The following is a 26,604-nucleotide window of genomic DNA, read 5'->3' as shown; positions in this document are numbered from 1 at the left end:
TTGTGCTTCCTACTTTCCTTACTCTAGCTTATGAAGTCTTTCCTTTCCAGAGTCCCCTGTAACATTTCTTGCAGGGCTCGTTTAGTGGTCATGAATTCCCTTAACTTTTGTTTGTCTGGAAAAATCTTTATCTTACCTTCTATTCTGAAGGATGGCTTTGCTGGATAGAGTATTCTTGGCTGCATCATTTTGAATATATCATGCCACGCCCTCTGGCTTGTAAGATTTCTATTGAAAAATCATCTGATAGCCTTATGTGGTTTCTTTTGTATGTAACTGCTTTCTTCTGCTGCTTTTAAAATTCCCTATCACTTCTTTTTCCACCTTAACTACTGTGTATCTTGGTGTGGACCTCCTTGGGTGGATTTTGTGTGGGGTGGGATCTCTGTGCCTAGGTTATCTGGATTTGTTTCCTTCCCCAGATTTGGGAGATTTACAACTATTATTTCTTCAAATAAATTTTCTGCCCCCTTTTCTTTCTCTTCTCCTTCTGTGATCCTATAAGGCAAATGTTATTACACTTGATGGTATCACTGAGTTCTCTATTTTCATTTTGAAAAAAAAAAAAAAAGTGTGTGTGTGTGTGTATATATTTATTTATTTATTCATGCCCCTCCCCCCATCTGCTCAGCTTATTTTCTGTTTTTCTGTTCTCTAGGTCACTGATCCGATCTTCTGCTTTGTCTCTTCTACTCTTTATTACATCTAGTGTATTTTTAAATTCATTTATTGTGCTCTTTATCTCTAATCGGTTCTTTTTTTTTTAATCTCATTGTCAGAGATGTCTTTTACTCTTAAGTCTGGTGAGTATCTTTATGATCATTACTTTAAATTCTCTAACAGGCTTATTACTTATCTCCATTTTGCTTTGGTCTCTTGCAGTGATTTTTGTCTTATTCTTTTACTTGGGTAAAAGACAACCCTGGTTGTCTCCTGAGAAGCTTTCATTGGTAGGGGTGGGGCCTGAAGTCAGACGAGTTGTCTGCCTCCAGCCTACTACTGGTTCTGTGACTGGTATGTGTGTTTATCTTTCCTCTCTCAGGGGCATGTGTCACTTTGGAGTGGTGCTGGCTACTCTGCAGGCTGCTTTCACACTGCCAGGGCTGCAGTGTCCTGTATGGGGTCTGGTCAGGAGTATATTGGAGAGGGTAGATCCACTGAAACACAGCATAGGGAGGCAGGGTGGTGGTGCTAGCAAGTTTTGAGTGCTGCTATTGTTTTGTAGGAGGGGTCCTGAGATGGTGTCTGAAGGGGTGGATCTGTGGAAGCTGATAATTTTAACTATTAAAACTACTAGTGCTAATAGTAACTATGCTTATGGTTACAATTTATTAAACACTAAGCCAAGTGTTTATGCTCCACCAAATGCTATGGTGACACATCTTTAAGGTATCCCAAGTTATCATCTCCAGTTTATTTATAAGGAAGCTGATGCTTGGAAAAATTAAGCAGTGTATTATAAATCTTTGAGTTGAGATTTGAACCCAGGCCTACCTGACTCCTGAACTAGTACCTTTATTATCCTGCCTCTAAAACAGAGCTGATTATCCCTTTTCTAACAAGAGAAATTGTCTGTTACTAATCTGTATCACCCAGAATAAAGCTCATATCAGATGCCAAAACAAGTTGGTTAGTTTCTCTGACCCAGGGCTACAGAGAGAATCTGAATTCCTGTCTACTTTTCACCCCAAAGTGTGACATTACTCTGGAGCCAGCGGACAGGCAAGTGATAATAATTGCCTACCTGCCCACCTGCATGAGTGAGGCAGTGCTTCATGGGAGAATGCCTAAAAGGGTTCGTTTCCCTGAGAATCATCTGCCCCCCAAAAGTGAATAACAAGAACAGCCTTTTTTCCCAAAGAGAGAGATGACTGAGACAGAATATAGGGTAAGAATTTTTTTTTCCTTTTTGTCTCATTTTAATGCCTTAAATATTTTCCCCAATAAATCACACACATACTTCAAATAGGAATTGAAGAAAAGTAGGTGAAAGAGAAGGGACAAAAGAAGGAACTGTAAAAGAGCAAATAAGAACTTCCGCAGGAAGTCACCAAGAACTTTCAAGGTCTTCTGGTTATTTAGAGACAAAGGAGAAGGGTGTGGGCATGAGAAACTAGATGAAGTCAAGGCATTAACATTAGGAATAAATACTGGAATGTGGGGAAATATTAAGTATAATGTTTTCTGTATTTAGCTGCTTAAAATTAAGTGACAGATTGTTTCTATTAAAGAATCTACAGTCTGTAAAAAATAATGAACTATAATCAAAATAATTAAAACAATCATGTGCATGGCACTTTACATGTTGTATTTCATATAATCTAAAAAGCAGCCTTAAAACATAGGCTGTGTTTTAAAGCTTGTTTTATATTTGGAGAAACTGAGCCTTAAATGAGGTTAGTTAAGTAACTTGCTTAAGGACACCGCTAATAAATTGACAAAACTGGAATTTAGAGCCAGGAACTTCGATTTCATAGACAGAACACTTATCCTCTATATTCAGTAGTCAACAAATAATGTTGTTTTCATTTCTCTTTTCCTAATAAGGTTCTGATATAATTTTAGACAACTTTAAGCGTTGTCCTAGCAATGTATGCTGGCTGGGTTCTTAATAAGGAAAATAACCAATAACTCTCAGGAATAAAATGCTACATCAGTATCAAGTTAGTCAACCATTAGATGTTAGTGGTCTCTGTGCCCAGTACTATTTCAGAGTTTGATCTCATAGAAAGTATGAATGAATTCAATTCCAAAGTCAGCTCTAAGTTGGAAAAAACTAAAAGGTTTTCTGAGCATGGGAGGTGCTTCCTGCCGGCCATGAATCCAAGAAGGAAAACTGGCAGGAGTGATATAAATATAACCAATGGTTTCAGCAGTGGAAATCAGTGTTTCCTCAATGTTGAATAAGCAACTGATAAAGAGCATTGGGCCTGACTGTGACAACATAGATGCATCTTAAGGACATTATCCTAAGTGAAATAAGGCAGTCACAAAGGTCAAATACTGCATGAATCCACTCTCAAAAGGCATCTAAAATAATCAAACTCCTAGAAGCAGAGAGTAGAATGGTGTTTGCCAGGGGAGGGGGAAATGGGGAGTTGTTATTCAATGGGTATAAAATTTTAGTCATGCAAGATGAGTTAAGTTCTACAGATTTGCTATGCAACACTGTGCCTATAGTTAACAATACTCTATTGTGCATTTAAGATTTGTCAAGAGAGTAGATCTCATATTAAGTATTCTTACAACAATTAAAAAAATTGCTCTTATGAATGCAGCATAACTTTGATATGACAAATATATTGCAAAGAAAGAAAGAGACCAATATTGTATATGAAAACAAAACAAAAAAAATGAGCATGGGGCTTGAGTAATTGCTAAACAGACATCCATAAGCCAAACCACATGTGTCACTATTCCCAGCAGTAACATTGAGTTCAACTTGGGAGGTAAGAAGTACAAACAAATTCCACATCCCTCCCTATTGTTTTGTGGTGATGTCTTTGATGAGCTTTTACCACTGACAGCTGCACAGTTAACTACACACATAGGACTTCTTTTGTTTTTTAATCAGAATGCTGTCATGTGAGGCATCAGAAAAATTATAAAGCCTTTAGATTCCTTCATTTCAAAAACAAGTAAAATACTTACATTATTAACAGAAGAGCATACTGGTTTCGGTCCGTAAAATCTTTGGGAAAGGACAACTGTAAAGGAAGTTCTTTTAAAGAAAGAGCAAAATATTAAAGATGGAGAGTCATTTACATGTAAAACTATAAGATGCAGAGAATGTTGTTCTTAAATAACATAGCATGCACAAAACTTTACCATAGTCGTCAATATGAAGCATTTTAATTTCTGACTTTACTATCTTCTTCTTCAGGATAGTTTCCTTCAGCATGGAATTGCTTTCCAATATAAAATATTCTATAAATCAAAAAAGTTAATTTAATTTACTATGTGTTGATCAGGAATCAGTCCAACACAACAAATAATCATCCAGTGATTATCATTTGGCAAGCACTGTGTTAGGCACTGATTAAACTCTCATAATTTGTCTCCTGGCTGGATTACTACAACAGTTTTCTAACTGAGCTTTCTTATTCCAGTGAAATGTTCTCTATTTGCCCTATTCTTGGAATTAGCATTTACATTTTCAAAATGCAAATCTGATCGTTACTACTCTGCTTAAGAATATTTAAAAGAATACAGACTTATCTAGCACCCAGTAAGATGACATTTACCATTCTGGGATTCCAATACAAAATTATGAGGCATGTAAAAAATCAGGAAAATATTACCTATAATGAGTACAAAATATAATCAACAGAAATAATGCAAATGATATAATCGACTGGCAATACCATTAAAAAAGGGAATATAATTATATCCCATGTGTTTATTAAGGTGAAAAAAATAGGCATCAGGATATTGAGAAATATGAATGAAATTTTTTAAAAAGACGCAAGTTAAAATACTTAAAAATAACTGCAAAATCTGATATTCATAAAGACAATCTAAGATGAAAAATACTAGATGGGATTAATAGAATATTAGGTACTGTAAAAGAAATGATTAATGAATTTGAGAATATGGCAATGGCCAATATTAAAAAAAAATCAAAAAACAAATTGACAAAACATGAAACAAACATCAGTAATTTGCTGGAATTTTGATTGATATACTAAATCTATAAATTTATTGGGAGATTTGACATACTGAAAAAAGTGAGCCCTCTAATCCATAAGTATGTATGTATATCCACTGTGTCTTTAATTTCTCTCAATCTTGGGAGAAAACAATCAGTCTTTCAACATTAAGACATTATAGTGTCAGTTGTAGTATTTTTATAAATTATGTTCATCTAATTAAGAAATTTCCTTTCTATTCTTGTTATTATTAATATGTTGCTGTGTTAACTGTTTTCCAATTTTATCAAATACTTCTAAATCCTCAGAGTTAACAGTAAAATAAAGTGAATTGCATTGATTGATTGCTGAATGTTACAGCAATCATGGAATCTTCAGGTAAACCCCATGTACTCATAATATATTATCCTTTTATAAATGGGCAGATTTTACTTGCTAGTATTTAGTGAACTTTGTATCTATATTCATTAGAAAAAAAATTAAAGATTTTATTTTTTTTAAGTAATCACTACATCTAACCATATGGCTCAAAGTCACAACCCCAAGATCAAGAGTCTCACACTCTACCAACTGAGCCAAATAGGCACGTGCTGCCCCCTTTTTTATTTTTACCCTTGTAAGGTTTATGCTGGATCTGGCATCTGGAATGTTGGGCTTATTTTTTCTGAGATTTTGTGTAAGTTTGGTGTAAATATTATTGAATATTGCACAGAATTCACCATTGAAGCTAACTGGAATTTTCTTTGTGGGAAGAATATTAGTTGAAAAATTTTTTAGTAGGTAATATTTATATAGTGTATTTCCTCCTGTCTGGTTGTTTAGCAATTAATGTCTTTTAAGAAATGTACCCACTTCATCAAAAATGTGAAATTTGCTACCATAAAATTACTTATAATATTTCATTACTATCATTCTAATGTGTGTAGGATCCATTATTAACATTTGCATTTCATTAATGAAAATAGTGATAGTGTACATTTTCTTTGATGAGTTCTATATAGAACTTTATAAATTTTATTGATCTTTAAAAAACTTCGCTTTTATATATTTTCTCTACTGCTGGTCCACTTTCTTTATCATTTATTTCCACTCTATTATTTCCTCCCTTCAACTTAATTTGCTCTTCTTTTTCTATCTACTTAAAGTGGAAGTTTAGATGATTGATTTTAAAGTTTTCCTTCTTTAAATAGCAAGATTTTAGAGCAAATTTCTAGTCAGATTGTAAGGTACCTCCAAATTTGAATTAGTTATATTTTCATTTTTCTGTGGCTCAAAGTATTTTCCTAAATTATTCTTTTATCTATGTATTATTTAGAACTGCAAGTCTGATAACAAAACATTCTCAGCATTTCTTCTGTATTCTTTATTTTGCCTTCACTTTTGAAGGCTGTTTTCTAAGATCATTTATTCCAGGTTGAAGATTATGTTGTCTTCTCCATCATCAATTAATTAACTTTAATTCCAGTATACTTAATGTACAGTATTATATTAGTTGCAGGCATGCAATATAATGATTCAGCAGTTATTCAGTGCTTGTCATGATAAGTGCACTCTTAATACCCTTCTATTTCACCCACCCCATCTCCCACCCACTGTCTTCTGGTAGCTATGTTTGTTTGTAGTTTTTGGTTTGTCTCTTCCCTTTGTTTTGTTTCTTAAACTCCACATATGAGTGAAATCATATGGTATTAGTCTTTCTCTGACTGACTTTGCTTAGTATTATATTCTCTAGATCCATCCATATTGTTGCCAATGGCAAGATTTCATTATTTTTTATGGCTGAATAATATTCCATTGTGTGTGGGTATATCACATCCACTTTATCCATTCATCTATTGATGGACGCTTGGGCTGTTTCCATAATTTGGCTATTGTAAATACTGCAATAAACAGAGGGGTGCATGTAGCCTTTCAAATTAATGTTTTTGTATTCTTTGTGGAAATATCCAGTAGTGTGCTTCCTGGATTGTATGGTAGTTGTCATTTTAATTTCTTGAGGAACCTCCATACTGCTTTCCAGAGTGGCTGCAACAGTTTGCATTCCCACCAACAGTGCACGAGGATTCCATTTTCTCCACACCCTTGCCAACACTGGCTGTTTCTTGTGTTGCTGATTTTAGCCATTCTGACAGGAGTTAAGTGATACTTCGTTGTGGTTTTGATTTGATTTGCATTTCTCTGATAATAAGTGATGTTGAGCATCTTTTCATGTGTCTGTTGGCCATCTGAATGTCTTCTTTGGAGAAATGTCTGTTTATGTCTTCTGCCCAGTTTTTAAGATTGAATTGATTGATCTGACAGAGAGATAGAGAATGAGCACAAACGGGGACATGGCTGGCAGAGGGAGAGAGAGAAGGCGGCTCCCCACGGAGCAAAGAGCCCGAATCCTGGGATCATGACTGGAGCTGAAGGCAGACGCCTAACGGACTGAGCCACTCAGGCACCCCGTCTTGCCCACTTTTTAATTGGGTTATTTGTTTTTGGGCTGCTGAGTTAGATCTTTATATATTTTGGATACTAACCCTTTATTGAATATGTCATTTGCAAATATCTTCTCCAATTCTGTAGGTTGTCTTTTAGTTTTGTTTCCTTCACTGTGCAGAAGCTTTTTATTTTGATATAGTTCCAATAGTTCATTTTTGCCTCTGTTCCCTTTGCCTCAGGAGACATAATTAGAAAAATGTTGCTAAGGCCAATGTAAGAGAAATGACTGCCTGTGCTGTATTCTAGGATTTTATTATTTCATGGCTCACATTTAGGTCCTTATTTTGAGTTATTTTTGGGTCTGGTGTAAGAAAGTGGTCCAGTTTCATTCTTTTGCATGTAGTTGTCCCATTTTCTCAACACCATTTGTTGAAGAGACTGCCTTTATTCAAATGCATTAGCTTGCCTCTTGTTGAAGACTGATTGATGACCATATAATCATGGGTTTATTTCTGGTCTTTCTATTCTGTTCTGTTGATCTATGCATCTGTTTTGTGCCAGTACTATATTTTTTTGATCACTACAGATTTGTAATATAACTTGAGGTCTGTAATCGTGACACCTCCAGCTTTTTCAAGACTGCTTTGACTGGGGTCTTTTGTAATTTTATGCAAATTTTAGGATTGTTTGTTCTAGGTCTTTGAAAAATGTTGTTCATATTTTGATAGAGATTTCATTAAATCTGTAGATTCCTTTGGGTTGTATGGACATTTTAACAATATTTGTCCTTCCAATCCATGAGCATGGAATATCTTTCCATTTCTTTGTGTCCTCTTCAATTTCTTTCATCAGTGTTTTTTGGTTTTCAGAGTATAGGTGTTTCACGCCCTTGGTTCATTTTATTCCTATGAATTTTATAATTTTTGGTACATTTTTAAATGGGACTGTTTAATTTTTTTTTGCTGCTTTATTATTGGTGTATAGAAATGGAACAGATTTCTGTATATTGACTTTCTGTCCTGCAACCTTAAATTCATTTATCAGCTCTAGTAGTTTTGGGTGGAGTATTGGGTTTTCTATATATAGTATGTCATCTGCAAATAGTGAATGTTTTACTTATTCCTTACCAATTTGGATGTTTCTCATTTCTTTTTGTCTGATACCTGTAGCTAGGATTTCCAGTATTATGTTGAATTAAAGTGGTGAGAGTGGATATCTCTGTCTTGTTCCTGATCTTAAAGAAACTGCTCTCAGTCTTCCATCATTGAGGGTGATGTTAGCTGTGGGTTTTTCATATAAGGCCTTTATTATGTTCAGGTATATGCTTTTTAAAACCTACCTTATTGAGGGTTTCTATCATGTTGTACTTTGTCAAATGCTTTTTCTGCATCTATTGAAATGAGGATATGGCTTTTATCCTTTATCTCTGTGATATGATATATCACATTGATTGCTTTGTGATGAACTACCCATGCATCCTGGCAATAAAACCCACTTGATCATAGTGAATGATTTTTTTAATGTATTATTGGATTTGGTTGGCTGGTATTTTGTTGAGCATTTTGGCATCTATGTTCATCAGTGATATTGGCCTGTAGTTCTTTTTTCATAGTGTCTTTATCTAGTTTTGGTGTCAGGGTAATGCTAGCCTCATGGAATGAAGCCAGGCAGATTTCCTTCCTCTTCTGTTTTTTGGAATAGTTTGAGAAGAATAGGTATTAATTCTTCTTTAAGTGTTCAGTAGAACTCACCTGTGAAGCCATCTGGTCCAGGACTTTTGTTTGTTAGGAGTTTTTTGATTAGTGATTCAATTTCATTGCTGGTTTTTGGTCTGTTCAAATTTTCAATTTCTTCCTGATGCAGTTTTGGGAGGTTATATGTTTCTTGGAATTTATCTATTTCTTCTAGGTTGTCCAATTTGTTAGCATATAATCATTCTCTTATAATCCTTTTTCTATCTGTATCAGTAGTTATTTCTCCTCTTTCATTTCTGATTTTCTTTGAGTCCTCTCTCTTTCTCAATTTATTTGCTTACTGATTTATTGATTGTGATGAGTACTGCTATAGGTTTGTCAGTTTTTTTTTTTTTTTTAAGATTTTATTTATTTGACAGAGAGAGACACAGTGAGAGAGGGAACACAAGCAGGGGGAGTGGGAGAGGGAGAAGCAGGCTTCCTGCGGAGTAGGGAGCCCAGTGCGGGGCTCGATCCCAGGACCCTGGGATCATGACCTGAGCCAAAGGCAGATGCTTAATGACTGAGCCACCCAGGCGCCCCGGGTTTGTCAATTTTGTTAATCATTTCAAAGAACTAGCTCCTGGGAAACTCTTCATATCTCCTTCTAGTCTAAATGATAGCCTTGCTGGATAGAGCTTTTTTTTTTTTTTTTTTTGCATATTTTTTTTCCTTTCAACATTTTGAACATAACCTGTCTCACTCCCCTCTTACCTGCAAAGTTTCTTGCTGAAAAATCAGCTGATAGCCTTATGGGGTTTCTCTTGTATATATGTTTTCTTTTCTATATAATTGTTTTCTTTTCTCTTGCCTTTTTTTTTCCTCTTACTGCTTTTAATATTCTCTTTATTGCTACTTTTTGCCATTTCAATTACTTTTTGTCTTGCTGTGGACCTTCTTGGATTTAGTTCAGAGAGGGGGCTCTCTGTGCCTCTTGGATCTGGATGTCTATTTCCTTCCCTAGATATGGGAGGTTTTCAGCTATTTCTTCACATAAATTTTCTGTACCTTTTCTCTCTCTCTTCTCCTGGAATCCCAATAATGTGAATGCTGTTACACTTGATTTAAATCTATTCTTGTTTTGTATACCTTTTTTCTCTCATATGCTTAGTTTGATTGCTTTCAGTTACTCTGTCCTCCAGGTCACTGATCCATTCTTCTTCCTGTAGTCTACTAATTTCCATCTAGTGTATTTTTAATTTCATTTATTGAGTTCATATCTGATTGTATTTTTTCTGTGTTTTCTTTGTTAAGTTTCTCAATGATGTCCTCTACTCTTTTCTCAGGTCCAGTAAATATCTTTATGATCATTACTTTAAATTCTCTATCAGGCATATTGTGTCTATTTCAGTTAGATCATTTGCTATGATTTTGTCCTTTTATTTATGACCTACTTCCTTTTCTCATTTTGTCTAAATCTTTACGTCTGTTTCTGTATGCTAGGAAAGTCAGCTATGCCTCCTGCCTTATGAAGGAGAGGTCCTGTAATGCAGTGTCCCCAGTTCACCAGAACCTGGCACTTGAGGGGTGATTCCTATGTGTGTTGCGTATGCCCTGCTGTTGTGGCTGAGTTGGTTTTTCCTTCAGTGCAGTCATCTGCAATGGCTTTCTTTGCCTGTTGTGGGCAGTGCTTGGTCTCTTTTGTGTTAGTGGGCCAGTCTGGGGCTGCCTTGGGCTTCAGTTGTGTCAGACCAACCATTCGCCAGAGATAACAGTAGCACCAAACTGCAGGATGCTTTACCTGTTTTGTCCCCCTGAGAAGCTTTTATTGGTGGGCAGGGCCTGCAGTCAGACCAGCTGTCTGTCCCTTGCCCACTGCTGGGGCCACAGGTGGAGTGGTGTGTGTGGTTATCTTCCCCTCTTCCTGTGTCACTTTGGAGTGGTGCTGGCCCCTGTTGGGGTGCTTGCACATTGCTAGGCATGTGGCACCTCTTTGGAAGGGCTCTGGCTAAGAGCATTTTGTAGGGGTTGACTCTGCGAAGGGCAAGGGTCCACAAACTGTGTGGGGGAGGGGACCTGCATTCACTAAAACGAAGGCCAACCTGGCTGGAGACGGCAGATCTGAAGTGCAGGGGGTGAGGGAGGTGCAGGGCATGTAGTGTTATCAAGGAGGGAGTACCTGGGCTTCTCTGATTCCTGCAGGTGGCCCTGTGTTTATGCTGGTAGGTGGGAGTAGGTAATGGTGTCCACCAGCTCTTTTGTTTCTGAAGAAACTCTCAAGGATCCCTGACCTTCCATCACACTCATGAGATTAGTGAAGCAAGCTCCCTTCTGCATGCCCCAGGCATTTTTCAAACTGCAGCAGCTATGCGGGCTGTTTGTTATGCTGTCTCTTTAAGGGCGGGGACTGATTTCCCTTGCCCTCCAGGCTTTCCCAGAGCTGAGCCCAATTATTTTTATAGTTTCAGGTTTTGAGTCCCATTGGTTCTAAGAACTCATGAAATTCAGCCCCTCTGGCTTTCAAAGCCACGTGTGTGGTGAGTGCACACAGGGAAGACAAATTCCCCTGTGTGAGAGTATTTCTTTCCCCTCTCCATTCCAGCAGCATCCTTCCCTCCCACCCACAGACAGCCCCATGTGTCCCTTTAGTTACGGAATTTGTTCTCCTAGTCTTCCTGTCATTTTCTGGGTTATTTATACTGATGTGAATGTTACCTAGTTGTATCCCTGAGATGAATTGTGCTTTGGGTTGTCCTATTCTGCCATCTTTTCTGGAATTCTTCCATCATCATCTTAAAGATTTTGCTCTTTTTTTTTTCTTTCTTTTCTCTTCCTTTCCTTTTTTTTTTTTTTCCTGATGAGACCTTCGCAGTAATTCTTGCCTTCGCTACCATGAATGTAATGTGTGGATATATAGGTGTCCTTTTATTTTTGATGATTTAAGGTTTAATTTGTTTTGTTTTTAAATCACCTTTTCTATTGGGATACATCTTGCTTAAGGTTTGTTGAGCAATTCTATACTTTTGATCTTATTTGGATTTGGCCATTATTTCATCAAATATTTCTTACGTGCCTCCCCTTTTGATTCTAGTTAAAAACATCATATATATATGATGGCCTGCATTATACTATATATAATATAAAGTATTTTATATATATAACAAAGTATTTTATATATATATGCCTACGTTAACTTAGGCTCTGTTCATTTCTTTCTTTTTCTTTCTATATCTGGAAGTTTCTACTGCTGATGTTTCAAGTTCACTGATCTGTTTTCTGTAGTGTCTAATTTGCTTTAGGTATTTTCCAGTGAAGTTTTTATTTCAGATATATTTTTTTAAGGATTTGTTTATTTATTTGTTAGGAGAGAGAGCATATGCAGGGGGAGGGGCAGGCAGAGGGAGAAGCAGACTCCCCGCTGAGCAAGGAACCCAGTGCAGGACTCAATCCCAGGACGCTGGGATCATGACCTGAGTGGAAGGCAGATGCTTAACCGACTGCACCACCCGGGCATCCCAATTTTAGATATTTTAAGTTCATGAAGTTCCTTTAAAAAATATCCCATCTATATTCACACTGTATTCATTTTTTCTTGACTTTCAAAATCATATTTACAATAGCTGGTTTATTGTATTTGTCAGAAGGTTCCATCTCATTTCTGAGTCTGTCTATTCACAGTAGCTTTTTTCCCCAGTTATGAGTCACATTTTCTAGCTTCCTCACACACCCAGTAATGTTTTACTGGATTCTGACCATTGTGATATTGACAGTGTTTTGGATTTTGTTCCGTTATTTTGGAAGTTGTTGGACTTTGTTCCAGCAGGTTCTTTGCAGGCAGCTAAATCATTTCAGTACTTTTATTTTTTTTATTATTTTTTAAAGATTTTTATTTATTTATTTGAGAGAGAGAGAATGAGAGATAGCACGAGAGGGAAGAGGGTCAGAGGGAGAAGCAGACGTCCTGCTGAACAGGAAGTCCGATGTGGGACTCGATCCCAGGACTCCAGGATCATGACCTGAGCTGAAGGCAGTCACTTAACCAACTGAGCCACCCAGGCGCCCCTTCAGTACTTTTAAAAATATCTTATTTAAGGTAGGTTTGGGTGATCTCTGCTGTGTGGCTAGGGTAGCTCTACTACGAAAGCATGACTCTTGTGGGCTGTCTACACATTCCAGTATTCTGCCTGATTGGAACTTTTAGCACATGCCAGTGCTTTTTAAGCTCTGGCCTTTCCCAGATACATGCTCAGCCAGGGATTTTCTGCAGTAGACTCAAGATGATCCCCTGAAGCCCTATGAAGATTTCTCCATTTCTCCTCCTCTTCTCCAGTGTATTTGTCCACGTTCTCAACATTCCAAAATCTTCAACCTTTCTGAACTCCAATGTCTGTCCTCATTCTAAGATACCATTACACTCTTCTTGGATTGTTCTTCATTGCACTGAGATTCAGAAAATGATTCCAGCCAGAAAGCCAGGGCAATTACAACACTATTCTCACTTGTCTCCCTCCTTCCAGGGATCAAAGTCCTACCTTGACTATTGTCACATGTCTGAAAATTGTTTTTTATATATTTTACCCAGTTTTTCTCTTTTCCTTCGCTCCCCCTTCCTTTCTGGCAACAGGCTGTTTCTACTTTCAGTTACTTCATGGCCAGAATACAAATTTATTTTTTAATTGCCAGTGGTTTATCGTTGATACTTTACTGTTAAATCCAAACTCCTTAGAGTAAAACATAAGACTTTTATGACCTGTCTTCAGCTTGCCCCTATTGCCTATATCCTTTTGCTTTTTTTCTTAAATGTTTTGTTCCAGCCATATGGGCCAACCTTTATCTTGCATGTTTGAATATTTTCATGTCTTCATGTTAGTATGTTCACATTCTTTTGCCTTTCTGCTGACTTGCTGTCTTGGAATTATGTCCACTTCTATCAGAGAAATTACATTCTATTAGAACCATTTAACTTTGTTTCCTGCACTGTACTCTGAGTTCCACATGTGATTTCAGGCACATCAGACCACATCTCTTGTAAATAAGTGTCATTTGTTACAATACAGATTTGGGAAATTAGATGTTCTCAGAGGTTTATTCTATCCCTAAAATGTAAGAAGTTTCAGATTATCTAAAGAGCATATTTTCAAGGAAGCTATTGTAAACATTCAGTTATAAAATTTAAAATGTGAATACCTAAACTCTGTATACTTTCATCAAAGATTCAGCATTTATAACCTAAGAACTATCATAAAAATGCACTTAATTGTGGATAAAACCATTTGTTTTGTATTTAGAGGAAGCCAGTGTCACCTGATATTTACTCACTACAGTAGGACAGCTTTTTGAATAAATCTTAATAAATTTTTACCTTTATACCTCTACAGATCATCTTATTATTTTTTCAATGAACAATAGTTTTTATTGTAATAAAATGACTAATTGACAGTTTAATAAATGGATACAGCCAGAGGCACCAATATGAGTATAATATACTAATAATTTCTCATGGTTTCTCTTAATTATCAAATGTCAGTGGTAAAAAATAAACCTAATTACATGACTTTAGGGGCAGTTGAGAAACTTTTACTTCTAAATCAAAGGCTACTCATTTATTCATGGGGAAAAAAAATCCATGGTCACAGGGAAATAAGTTCTATTTAAGGAAAAGAAATATAGGAAATAGTAAAGCCATTTTTGAAAATATTAAGAGTTTTTTTTTTTCACGATAAATTTGCAAAACACGTAATACAGTTTTTTTGGTGAAATAGTTTGAAGAGGAAGAAATGTTAAGACACGGTTTTAAGCATGGGATTGAAAAGAGAAGAAAATGAAAACAAAACCGGGAAGAAGAAAGGGAGAGATAAAGTAGAAGAGAAATAAAGAGGGATGAGAACAAGAGATGGGATGGAGAAAAAGGAAACAAGCATATACGCAAAATTAAGGAGAAAGACAGTGGTAATGATATGAGACAAAGGACTTTTGAAATATCAGCTAAATAGAATTTTGCATATTTATACCTTAACTCACTGAGCACTTTAATGAAGAGCTTCTTTTTCATTATAAAAGTAATATATGAAAAAAAAAATATTTGTTCATTGTAGAACATGAGGCAAATATTCAAGAAGAAAGAACAAAAATCGCCTGGAAGGCTGCTAGCCAAATGCAGGAATTTCAACATTTGTGAGTATTATTTTCTTAAATTTTTAGATGCATTTTCAAACAGCTGTTAGAGTGGCATAAACATTTGGACTCCTTAATCACTTGGAACTATAGCTTAAATATTTTTGAACTTTTGTAAACATTTTTATTTTTAATCCTAGTAGGAAACTGATGGTTTAAGAACTATTTACAAATATATGAACAATGGGCGGAAGTTCATAAGGGGCAGTCTAGTAATCCAGGGCTTAGGACTGTGGCTAGGCCTGCAGGTCAAGGGCAGTGAGCAGCAATAGGTCTGTGAGCGATCCATGGTGACCTTCAGCTAGGAGTCCTGGCAATCTTGGGTAATTCCACAGTGATAAGTAGCCCTGGAAATACAGATACTCCAAAACTACTTTGCTCCCTGTCTTCAGTCACCGATGGGATTCACTTCAGCTAGAATCTAACTGGTAGCCAAATGGTAACAGAACCTAAGTCATCTGTATAGATTACTTTCTGGGCAGAAACCAAAGGGGGAAAAAACTGAGATCCAGTGGTTCTGGAGGGACAAATGGAAGATATTCAGGGCACTAATTAATATTCCATTAAAGTTCATTTACAAATCCCCCTCTTTTATTTTATTATTGTCAATAGTGCTATTAGATTTTCTCTATTTAGAATTACTTCCTCAGTAAAAACCATTAAGAGGAAACATACCAGGTACATAGGTATACAGGATTTATAACTTATTTTTTCTAAGAGATTGCAACAATTTATATTTCTACCTGCAAGTTATGAGAGCCTTACTATATCCTTCTTAGCAATGTAAATTTTTTGATGCTGCTGTTTGGCAAATTACATGGCAGTGTTTTACTCTGCATTTCTTTGATAACTATTGGGTTTAAAGGTGTCCATGTTTGTTAAATATTTTCATTTTTCTCTTTTAGATTTTCTTTTCATACCCTATTCTATTTCATGTGGCCCCCAAATGTGTTACAATTAATTCATTAATGTAACAAAGATTAATCCAAGATCCATTAACCAAAGATTTACTTGAAACTGAATATAAGTTTTTGAATAGCACCTGACCACTGCTCACTTTTTTTTGTTGATGCTGAGATGATCATAATTGACTTATAAATGGGAAAATTAGAAAGATTTCATTTATAGAAAAATATTTCATTATTTGCCACAGAAATTACTAGGAAACAACATTGCCTTGTAACTAACAATAGAATAAAGGTAATTAAAATTGGATTGGAAATTAAAAAAAAATTATTTTGGCAGAATATGCAGTATAACACAAATAGTTCCCATTTATTCAGTGCATCCTATGTTGCAAATATATCTCATCTTCATAAAAAATTCATTTGCTAATTTGCCTACAAGGAAATTGGTCCTATGAGAGATTAATTTGTTTCAGGTCTCAAAAAATGTATATAATGAACTCATTTTATATATACTGATTTTTAATCTATAAAATTCAACCTATTTTATCCAATATACTGTTTTATTATTGTTATCGTTATTGTGTTAATACTAAACAGATTTAATTTAACCTCTGTAGAAACTAAACAATGTGCTCACCTATTTCCAACCACACAAAACTCCATTACAAATTTGCACTTTTTTTCATAGAATAAAGAGGAAGTCTCCATATGTTGGTATTTAAAGAATATGAATGAATGGTCTTCCTCTGCTCTCTAAAAATAATACAGATGTGGAAGACAAAATCACAATAGAATAAGTTGCCATCATATGGTAGTGATAACGAAGTAGGGAAGCTGGAGGGAATCCATCTTGGAAAGACTATGTCTCTGCTGTTTTTCTGCTAGGCCGAATTTCTATATTTTGCCTCTGAACAAGCCAAAGAAGCTATGTTCCACTTCAAGGGGAAAGCAAGAGCATGAATCATTCTCTTGAGTTTTTTCCTAGGCCCCAAGCACGTAATAACATCTAAGAAGAGCTGGATACCAAACATGTTCCAGAACGTTAGCTTCAAAGAAACTTCTGCTGACACTGGCATCAATACCTCCTACCTTTGATGATTCATGAAATAACACCTGTTACTCGCCTCTCATCACCTTAGATTGGACCCTACCCTGGATTCCTAAAGGAACACGTACCCTAGATCCTTTTCTAATATAAACTGCTAGCCCCAAGCACTGATGAGACTCATTCTCCTTTCTGAGTCTCCTAGACACTCTGTCTGCTGTTCTTAAACTGTTTTCACTTTCTCCAACTCACATTTGATTTCTATCCTGTGTGAAGCCAAGGACCCTCTTAGCTGGTCCTGTAGGAACCCCCCCCCCCTCCAACCTGCCTTCATCAGTTACAAATCCTATTCAGGAGTCAGACTATTCATACGATTCCTGGCTCAGCTACCTATTAAGATGAATTAAGCATGTTATTTTACCTCCCTGTGACTCAGTTTCCTCATCTTTAAAAGAAGATAATGAAATTAACTATGTCAGGGGGTGTTCTGAGGATTAAGTTCATAAATATAAGCCTAATTTAATTTATTAGGTCATAGTAGCCTAATGTAAATCATTAGAACATTAAGAGTATTGATTGAATAAAATTGAAAGAAGGCAAAGAAACGCAGGAAGAAAGGAAGGCGGGAAGCAATCTGGCTAGTCATTTTTAAGATTACCTCAACCACGCATTTACTTACATACTCTACTGTAATTTCATAAACACATTGACCATATTTTACTAGCAATGTCCACCCGACCTTGGTTATATTGCTTGATAGAGTAGGTGCTCACTTAATAGATGAACAGTTAAATACATAAAAGAATAAATGAATAGATAAAACCAGGAAGCCCTGGATATCTGGACCAAATAGGATAGTAAAAATATAAAATAACATACTTCTCATATTTTTCCCAAAAGTACACAAAAAGCATCGAAGGGATAATCTATATGAGACCAAGGAAAAAAATGGGCCAGAGCAGTAAGGGGCCAGGAGGCTGAAGTGTACCTAAATGAGCCTCATCAACCAGTCCTCATTCAATTTAGATATAGTAGATACCCTGTTCCAGGCATGTAAGATCCAATTCCAGCTGTAACTTGGCTCAAACCACTTGCTTTACGGTTTCTCTTACATAAACAAAGTCAAATTGATGGTACCTACACACCTCTCTCCATTTTGGAAACTCCTTTGAAAAAGGTTTTATAAGAGTGTAACATTCAGAAGAAGTAATACCCAAGACCAGTGCCTGCCATGACTGTCCCACATTGTCATGTTTGTGTACTTACTTGCTGGATTTTCCGTGCTATGTAGACTGATCACTGGGACACCTGGGCCTGGATTTTAAAAACATGTATAAAAATATGTATAAATATTTTAAAGACATCTAAGTGATAATTATTGGAAAGGCTACATGACAGTTATTTTTTCCAAAATGAAGCATTTCATAGTTGTTAAAACATAATGAAACAGAAACCAGATAACTAGATTTCATTCCTATCTATGGACATTTTATTCAGAAAAGAACATACGGGGAAAGAAACCATTTGCAAAGATTGTTAAGATTTCCCCTTCTCCAAAATGCCCTATCCTTCTATAATTCTATGGTACCCAGTTTTACGCTCCTTACTCTCTTTCACTGCTCTTTTATAGAGCAGTCACTGATGTCCAGAAAGCTGATTCATGACCCTTTGGCCCCTCACTAGTTCATCCAAGATTAAGTTCTATTTACCACTCAATCAAGGAAGAATACATGCATAATAGAAATATCCATAAGATAAAAATTTGGTTCTAATTATATATTAATTTAAAAAACATTAACTGGAATCAAATATTTCAAATATGCTAGTTAAGTGTAACCGTAAGATGTTACCTTGAAACTTCACTCCTCTAAGGCACTGTATCTAGAGGTCTAATGGTTTTTCCCTGGTATCAAACAAGAACTTTTTTGATATCAAGAAAAAAAAACTAAGAAGAGCAAGGGTTGATCTATTCCTCAGGGTGTCTTAAAACAGGACAGCTTCAGGTACCCACTGGGGCAAGAGCAGTCAGTCAGTCCATTACATTATAAGGGATACAGGGCTTCCATTTCATTCTGGGAGATACAGTGTCTAAGGAGCAGTGATTCCTATTAGTATAACCTAGATTAAACCATGCTAATATAGAAGATATATATATGTGTGTGTGTGTGTGTGTGTGTGTGTGTGTGTGTATTTTTACCAGCTAGAAGTAATTGGGGTGAATGTAATCTCTTAAAATTAAAGGGTGCTAGACTCAGGCAATTAAATTTCTGTAGATACTAAATCTCTTAACAACCAAGCCATTATTTTAATAAGAGGACTGTTTTTTTTTCTAAGGACTAGGTAAATTATTCTATTGTTATAGCATGACTTTGCTGATGTAAAAGTTTATTCACTTTTTTAAAAGTATCACACTCAAACAGCCTTTATTGATCATGAGTAAATGTTGACTCCCAATTTTGTTTTCTAAATGAAATTCATACAATTCATACCTCAGTAAATTCATAATTTATAACTTAACCATTACATACATTTAGAATATTAAATTCTATTCATATAGCTAGAGAATAATAGTTACTCATGATAGTAATAGATACTGATCAAATAAAGTAAATTTCATCAGAAATCAAGTATTACCTTTACAGAGTAATAAGAAATGTTGATTCATAGGACTAAAATTGGCATCAAAATATGTACATTGTTCTTTCATAAAATTACATGAAATGCATTGACGATTCAGTAGTCCTTCAGTAGAGGCACTGGGGAAAGAAAAAAAATTAGAAATGGTACTTTTCCAGGTACATGAATGTGTGGCATCAGTATTTAAATATTGATATAAACTGAAGAGCTCCAGCATTACTTACATGGCAGTTCCTTATAAATGATGACTTACTGTATAAATGCAAAGTCAGTTTCCATTACTAATGTTAAGACATATACATTTTTCTTCTCTGTAATAAAATTAAAATCATGTATGCCTATATGTATATAAAATATATGTATGTATGTATGCATGTTTATAAATAAAGGAACTGATTTCCACAGGACTCAATGTAATTTATTCTAACCTGCCTTTTCTCTATAGATATTTCTTTATAAAGCTGTAAAAGGACTTGCCCACAGAGACTAGCATAAACTCACCATCAATAAATAGTAGTTGAAAGAACCAATACATGTTTTCAGAAGCTACACAAAGAACCAAGCTCATTAAACAGTAGAATCTGATATCAGTGTCAAATTTTTCCCACTAAATAGATGTACTGAAAATACTTGCCTTAAATACTTGACTGAAATTTTTCGTAAAGTTATTTTTGTATGATAATATAATGTTAATGATCATACATACGTTGAGACATCAGGGAGGTAGGTAAAAAGAAAAGCAATCATCTATTTTACAAAGATGCTTAGGGTTAGAATGAGATATTTACTCAAGGTTAAGTTTCCTATACAGAATCATTTTATAAAGATGAATCGTAAATTATTCCAACAGATGAAAATAGTGGTGAAGCTGTATCTTAATTTCATTTAGAAATGAAACATGACTTTGGCTATACATTTGTAAATGAATCCTAGTCATTTTGATGTGCAGTAGGCTGCATACACAGGGATAGGAACAGATGTATTGACATGGGCAAGAGAAGCACCAGAAGTAATTGAGGATCAATGTTAAGTATAGTTCATAAACTCACAATTTCACATTTGAAACATTCTGAGCTCATTATAACCCAAAATTCTCCTTCACTGGTCAAGGCAATTAATATAAACTAAGCACTTAAACACATTAACCAGTTTCACCTTTACGATAACTTACAAGGTAGTCATACCTAATATTTTCTCTTTAAAATTGCTATGTGTGTATATATACCTTCACACACACACCATAGCATTTGCCATTTTAATCATTTTTAAGTATATAGATCAATATCATTAATTCTATTCAGCGTTGTGTAACAATCTCTAGAGAGGCTAAGAATGCGTGCCAGTTGTCCACAGCTACTTAAATGACATTAACTGGAATTTAAAACCCTTTTCTCCCTCTACTCCTTCATATATTTTTTCAGATTCAAGTTCCCCAAAATTTATTGGTAGTTTCTCATTATTTAAATAGATTATTTAGAAATTACTGAAATAAATGCACATTTTGAGATAAAATTCTAAACTGACCATGGCAGCAGTTGTGATTCTTCAGGGGTATCTCATCCCATAAATTTAGTCAACCAATGATTATTTTTATGACCTGGACGAGATAATGATTGAGTTTTCTGGGTTAAACACTAACGTAATCTTAACAGTCAAGCCAACTGGCCTTTCCTAAGCTATTTAAGGGGAAATTTATTGGTACTGTTCGGCCTCGGTCACTAGAAAGCGAAGACAAGCACCCAAATCTAAGAAGTCATTTTGATTCAAATCACATTTTAGGCTAATAAAGGGAAGAGAGGTTGAGATAGTTCCATTGGCTGAAATTGGCCAAGTCCAGTCTTCTGACACTGTCACTTTTCTTTAAGAATTTCATAAAATGAGAGAAAGAAAACCTTGATCAAGTAGTTTCAGGACCTTAAAAAAAATGGCTCAGGACTACCAGTACCAACCAGAGTATATGTTTCAAGACAGGCTGCCGGTCACCAAAAAGAAAAAAAAAAAGTAACCAGTACTTTAATCAAGAACTCTAAACTGATTCTAAACTAGAATCAGTCTCTTTAAATAATAAATAGCTCTTCTTCCTTTGGAAGTCATTGAGACTATGGGCTCTGGACGCTAAGAGAAAAACAAACACCCAAAAAACGAACACAGAAATAACATATTGGGAGAGGTGATAAAAATGAAGCATTTGCTTCAGATGAAAGCAATTTATGCATAAATAAGAGTATGTGGTGAATTGGAGTTTAGGGTGCTTTAAACATACATTTTTACCCTCAAAGGAAAGTCTAGGCTACGGTAAGAATCAGTGGTGACACTTCTTCAAACATGATGAATTTCTACTGAGAATATGCCATGGCAGTTTTGACACTTTAAAAATGGATCAGTGAAATGGAAATTAGAAAGTGTATATAAAGTCTAGAATTAATAAGTTGCTTGCCAGACAAAAATAAAAGTCATTGTTGTGAGGTCCTGGTGAAAGCTTTCCAAGTGAGGAAACATTTTAGTACTAAATAGGTATGACCTTAAGTACCTTCTATGAGTATCACTTTCCCTCTGGGAAAATTGGGCAGATGAAAACATTTCCCATCTACTGCTTTATTTAAGCACTGAGCATTCCTGGCTTCAGTCACAATCTTACTAGGTTTTATACACTATGGGGGCATGGGGGCTGGGGAGAAACACTCCCCTTGACCCACTCTTCTAAGTGTTCACAATGGTTTTGTTTGGGAATAAATGACCAGTGTACAATATTCATGCACTGAAAATTCAAAATGAGGCTTCGCAGAAGAAAAGTCCACTGAGGAAAAGATGTAAATGCCTCTGATGTGGGTAGTTGAGAGAAGCAAGTCTTAAAAAATATATATCTATATATTTTGAGACTGTGAAAGCAGGTGAGGAAAGAAAGAAAGAAAGATTAAGAAAGAAGGAGCAGCTAGGTGGTCTTCACTTCAGGTCCACCCAACCCTTCAGGCTTGCTAACATGCAGAGCTGAAAGACCGGACCAAGAGTGTGAGGTTTCGCCATGTCAAGAATGAAATTTCAGACTTTTCCATCCTCTCGTGAAGCTGTGTAGAAGGCCACCGAGGACTCAGCATGTTCAGGGCGGTCCGCGCACCTGGCTTACCTGTACAGCTGCCTCCCTCGGGGAGAAGACTCTGTGCTCAGAAAGTAACTGCCCGGGAAAGAAAACAACACAAACATCAGGCACAGGTCAGTTTTTACCAGGCTGAGTTTTCACTTGAATTTTCAAACTGTCAAAGAACAGGCAAGAGCTGCTTCATTATTCAACCACAGAACTTTGCTCCATTTGGGAAACACATCTTTTTGTCGTATCACCCTTTTACGTGATCTCTGTCTGCGGGTGTGTGCATGTATCTGGGCAAGCGTGTCTCTGGGCGAAGGACAGGGAGAGTCTTTAAAGAAAAAGTTGCTGTTACGTAGCCAGGTTGTCTGGACTAGGACCACAGTAAGCAAAACATAAATCTGGAAGAAAAGATTGCATTTGACAGCCCAGACTTCCAACCTGACCAGAGAACCAAAAACGCTCACATTTTTTGAGTAGTTTCATCGTATGCCAAGATCTTTATCACTTCCCAGTTTCCTGATGTCAGATGCCGCACGGTAATTTGCTCACTTTTACTCTGCAAAGAAATAGAAAATATTGATTTTCCTTTTTATTTAAACAGCATCTCTCTGGTCAACACAAAAGTACCAACTGCCTGTGTCACTCTTAATTCTGTAATTCTCAGCTAACATTCAGTTTCTTGTTTTCAGTCTCAAGAATTCACACACATTCATGCAAACATTGACCAGGGTAGAATGGTGTCTTTTCTCCTATACTGTAGGAAAACCATTCAGAAAACACCTCTAGGTGAGGCTTTCCTCTGCATCACTCTGACACAGGATGTCATCTTGGCATTTGGTACAGACACAGGACTTTGGTAACTCTCATCTCAAATGACTGGCAACTGTGCAGTTTGGACAGCTTTAAATAAAACATTGCAGAACAAACTTTATTGTAAATAAATACCATATAATAGCTTATTATTAGTATATATTACATATACATATGTAATAGTATTACATAAATACTATTATATGAAAGTATGTAATACTTTCAACTTTCAGAGCATGTTAATCACTTTAAGAGCTGCTATTTTCTCACAATAACTTATTCCTGAGATTAATTCATATTGAACTTTATAGCCATAGTTTGATTTCACTGCTATATGGTATTTTATATGAATATAGCATAATTTCAGTTGAGCATTTACAAATATCTGCTCTTAAAAACAAGTTGCCTATAAACAGTTTTATTAAAATCTCCTGATGCACATGGCAGGATTTTCTTGAGAGAAACACCAGGAAGTGGAATTGGTCATTAGTACTCATGTCTTGTACTTAACTAGGTAGTGACAAAATATTTTCCAAACTTGTCCCTATTTACAGTCTACTAGCAACATGAGTTTTCATTGCTCCACATCTTTATCACTTCCTTACCAACATTAATTTCCTCAGACTATTTTTTGTCAAATTAATGACTATGAAATTATATCTTATTTTCTTTTTATTGAGAAAATATTCAAACCTACAGAAAGGCTTGAATGAAAAGTACATGATTATCCATAAAATCATTACCTAGACTCACCAAATGTCAACATATTGAATATTTGCCCTCCCTCTTTTTATTGTTTGCTCAGTCTTTTAAAAGTAGGCTGCAAACATCAGGATGTTTTTGCCTTATATACTTCAATATACATCTCTCAAGATTAAGACTGTTTTCACATGTAAGCAAGTTACATATCACACCTCTGGATATTAACATCATCTAAATATATAGTCTATACCCTAAATTCCACAACAGCCCCAAGTAACCCAAATAACTATATATGTATATATATATACATACACACACACACACACACAAAATGTATTTCAGGTTTAAATATATATAAATACATACATAAATTTATATATTTAGATAAAACAGATGTCTCAATCAAGGTTTCCATATCATATTGGATTGTCATCTCTTTAGTCTCAAAGAAAAACATTTGTCTTTTCTGATTTCTACAACATTGGCCATTTTTTAGACTCTTGGTCCAGTGGTCTTACAGAATGTTCAGCATTTTGGATTTGTCTGTTTTCTTATGCTTTAATTTAGCCTAAATATTTTTAGCAAAAATATTACAGAGGTGATATTGGATACCTCTGCTGCTTATATCAGGAAACATACCATTACACATCTTCCCACTCATGACAATGCTGTTTACATGGTAACTGTGAGATACAGTCATTGTAAAAAAAACATTTTGTCTTATAATTAAAAGCGGATGATACTTGAACATTATATGAATAGCTTTTTCCCCATTAACTTTTCACTCAGTAGGTTTGGCATCCATTCATGACCTTTCCCTAAATAAATTGCCATCTCAAAGTGATTTTCTAATTCTAATATCACTTTTTTATTAGGTGGCATACTTCTGTAAAAAGAACTTCTACTATTTCTTCTTGTATGTGTTTACTCTCATTTTCTCTCTCTCCCTCCTCTTCATATTACTATACACTTAACGCATGTTTAATGCAATGTTACATTCTATTACTGTTGTTACTCTTTATGATGCTGAAATTGTCAAAATGTGGTTAGCAGGGACTCCTTCAAGTCAACCCCTCTATTCTTTGGAAATGATTACATTGGTCTTTGAGCACTTCCGTGTTTTATTCACAATCACATGTTCTTAGATCACTTTACTTCCTCGACCTCCTAACTGTAATCAATTATTTCTCCGTGGAGTTTTTTCTACTGGGTTAAGGTATTTAGATAGAAAGATACGGGGTTATGTGTGTTCATCGCTACTCTAGTGTTATTAGTGCTGGGCCTTTTTAGAAGAGATAGATGGATAGCTAGACAGATTTCCCTGTTTTCTCTCTGTGCGTGTGTGCGTGTGTGCATTCTTAGTATTTACTATCTTCAATTCAAATTCGTATCAGTTTGATTTATATTCAGGTGCATTTACTTCTCTATTTCAACATAGGCTTTGTTGTCCTCATTTTTTGTATTTAATTTTCTTTTAAAAATATGTAGATGGGGGACACCTGGACCTGCCTTCAGCTCAGATTATGATCCCTGGGTCCTGGGATCCAGTCACGAGTTAGGCTCCCTGCTTAGTGGGGAGTCTGCTTCTGCCTCTGCCCCTCCCCTCCACCCGTGCTCTCCTTGGCTCTCTTTCTCTCAAATAAATAAAATCTTTTAAAAATGTAAAAAAATATGAAAATATGTAAATGGCTCAAACAATATATATATATAATATATTGTATATTTTGTGTATATTGTATATATTGTATATATTGTATTACTCCTATATAGGAGTATAGAAGCCCAAACCTCTTGCCCTCGTTTGGGACTTCTCTGAGGGCCATTCAGTCTAGAATTCTTATGGGGTCAGCTGAGGCCTTCATTCAGATGGCCCTGCCGCTCAAATTGTTCTGCCCAATTTTTCTTCCTTATATTCCTTTCCAAAGTTATTGATATCCTCTGTAATAATGGTCCTACAGGCTACCCTTCTCAGTTGGCTTCCTGTGAAACTCAACTTGTGACAGGTATATTGGTATAATTTCATTTTGCATTTCTCTTAGGAAAAAAGTTGAGCATCATATATACATATATATGTATATATGTATAATAGAACATATATAATGTGTCATTTGCATAATTACAAAGGAGATTCAGTAATTATCTCTCTGATAATTAAATATCCCTCTGATACAAACAATAGCATTGTTTGTCTATATTATCTATCAGATTTCTTTTGTTTTGGTCTTCTTTATTTTTTAAGAGCTCTGTCTTTATATCCATTATGTGAGATGTAAGCTGCAAATATGTTCTCCTGATTTGTCATTTTATGTTGACATTGGTATGGTACTATTTTTCCCAAAAAAGTTTTTTCTAATCTTTATATAATCAAATTTACCATCATATTCTTCATTGTCTCTACATTTTGGTGCATAGTTTAAAGGCTTTCTTCAAACTAAGGTTACGAATAATTTATTAATGTTTTCTCACAGTACATGTAATGTTTTATTTCTCAAAGTTA

At 35.5% G+C, this 26,604-nt stretch overlaps 1 protein-coding gene across 2 annotated transcripts in view; it reads right to left on the bottom strand.

Moving 5' to 3' along the window:
• Window positions 1-26,604, bottom strand: part of DPP10 (dipeptidyl peptidase like 10) — a 653,604-nt gene that overhangs the window by 39,913 nt on the left and 587,087 nt on the right. For both annotated transcript variants that reach the window (XM_028101300.2, XM_088022159.1), the window contains 6 exons: window positions 23,060-23,151; window positions 22,635-22,682; window positions 19,508-19,629; window positions 18,140-18,187; window positions 3,829-3,927; window positions 3,652-3,721 (listed from right to left, as the gene is read on the bottom strand). In XM_028101300.2, coding sequence (XP_027957101.1) covers window positions 3,652-3,721; window positions 3,829-3,927; window positions 18,140-18,187; window positions 19,508-19,629; window positions 22,635-22,682; window positions 23,060-23,151 — 479 coding nt within the window. The remainder of the gene's footprint in view (window positions 1-3,651; window positions 3,722-3,828; window positions 3,928-18,139; window positions 18,188-19,507; window positions 19,630-22,634; window positions 22,683-23,059; window positions 23,152-26,604) is intronic.

The sequence above is a fragment of the Eumetopias jubatus genome, unplaced genomic scaffold (genome assembly GCF_037043125.1).
Source record: "Eumetopias jubatus isolate StellerSeaLion01/CBP00866 unplaced genomic scaffold, mEumJub1_p1.0 scaffold_3, whole genome shotgun sequence".
Classification (NCBI taxonomy): Eukaryota; Metazoa; Chordata; class Mammalia; order Carnivora; family Otariidae; genus Eumetopias; species Eumetopias jubatus.
This window is presented reverse-complemented; position numbering and strand designations above follow the sequence as displayed.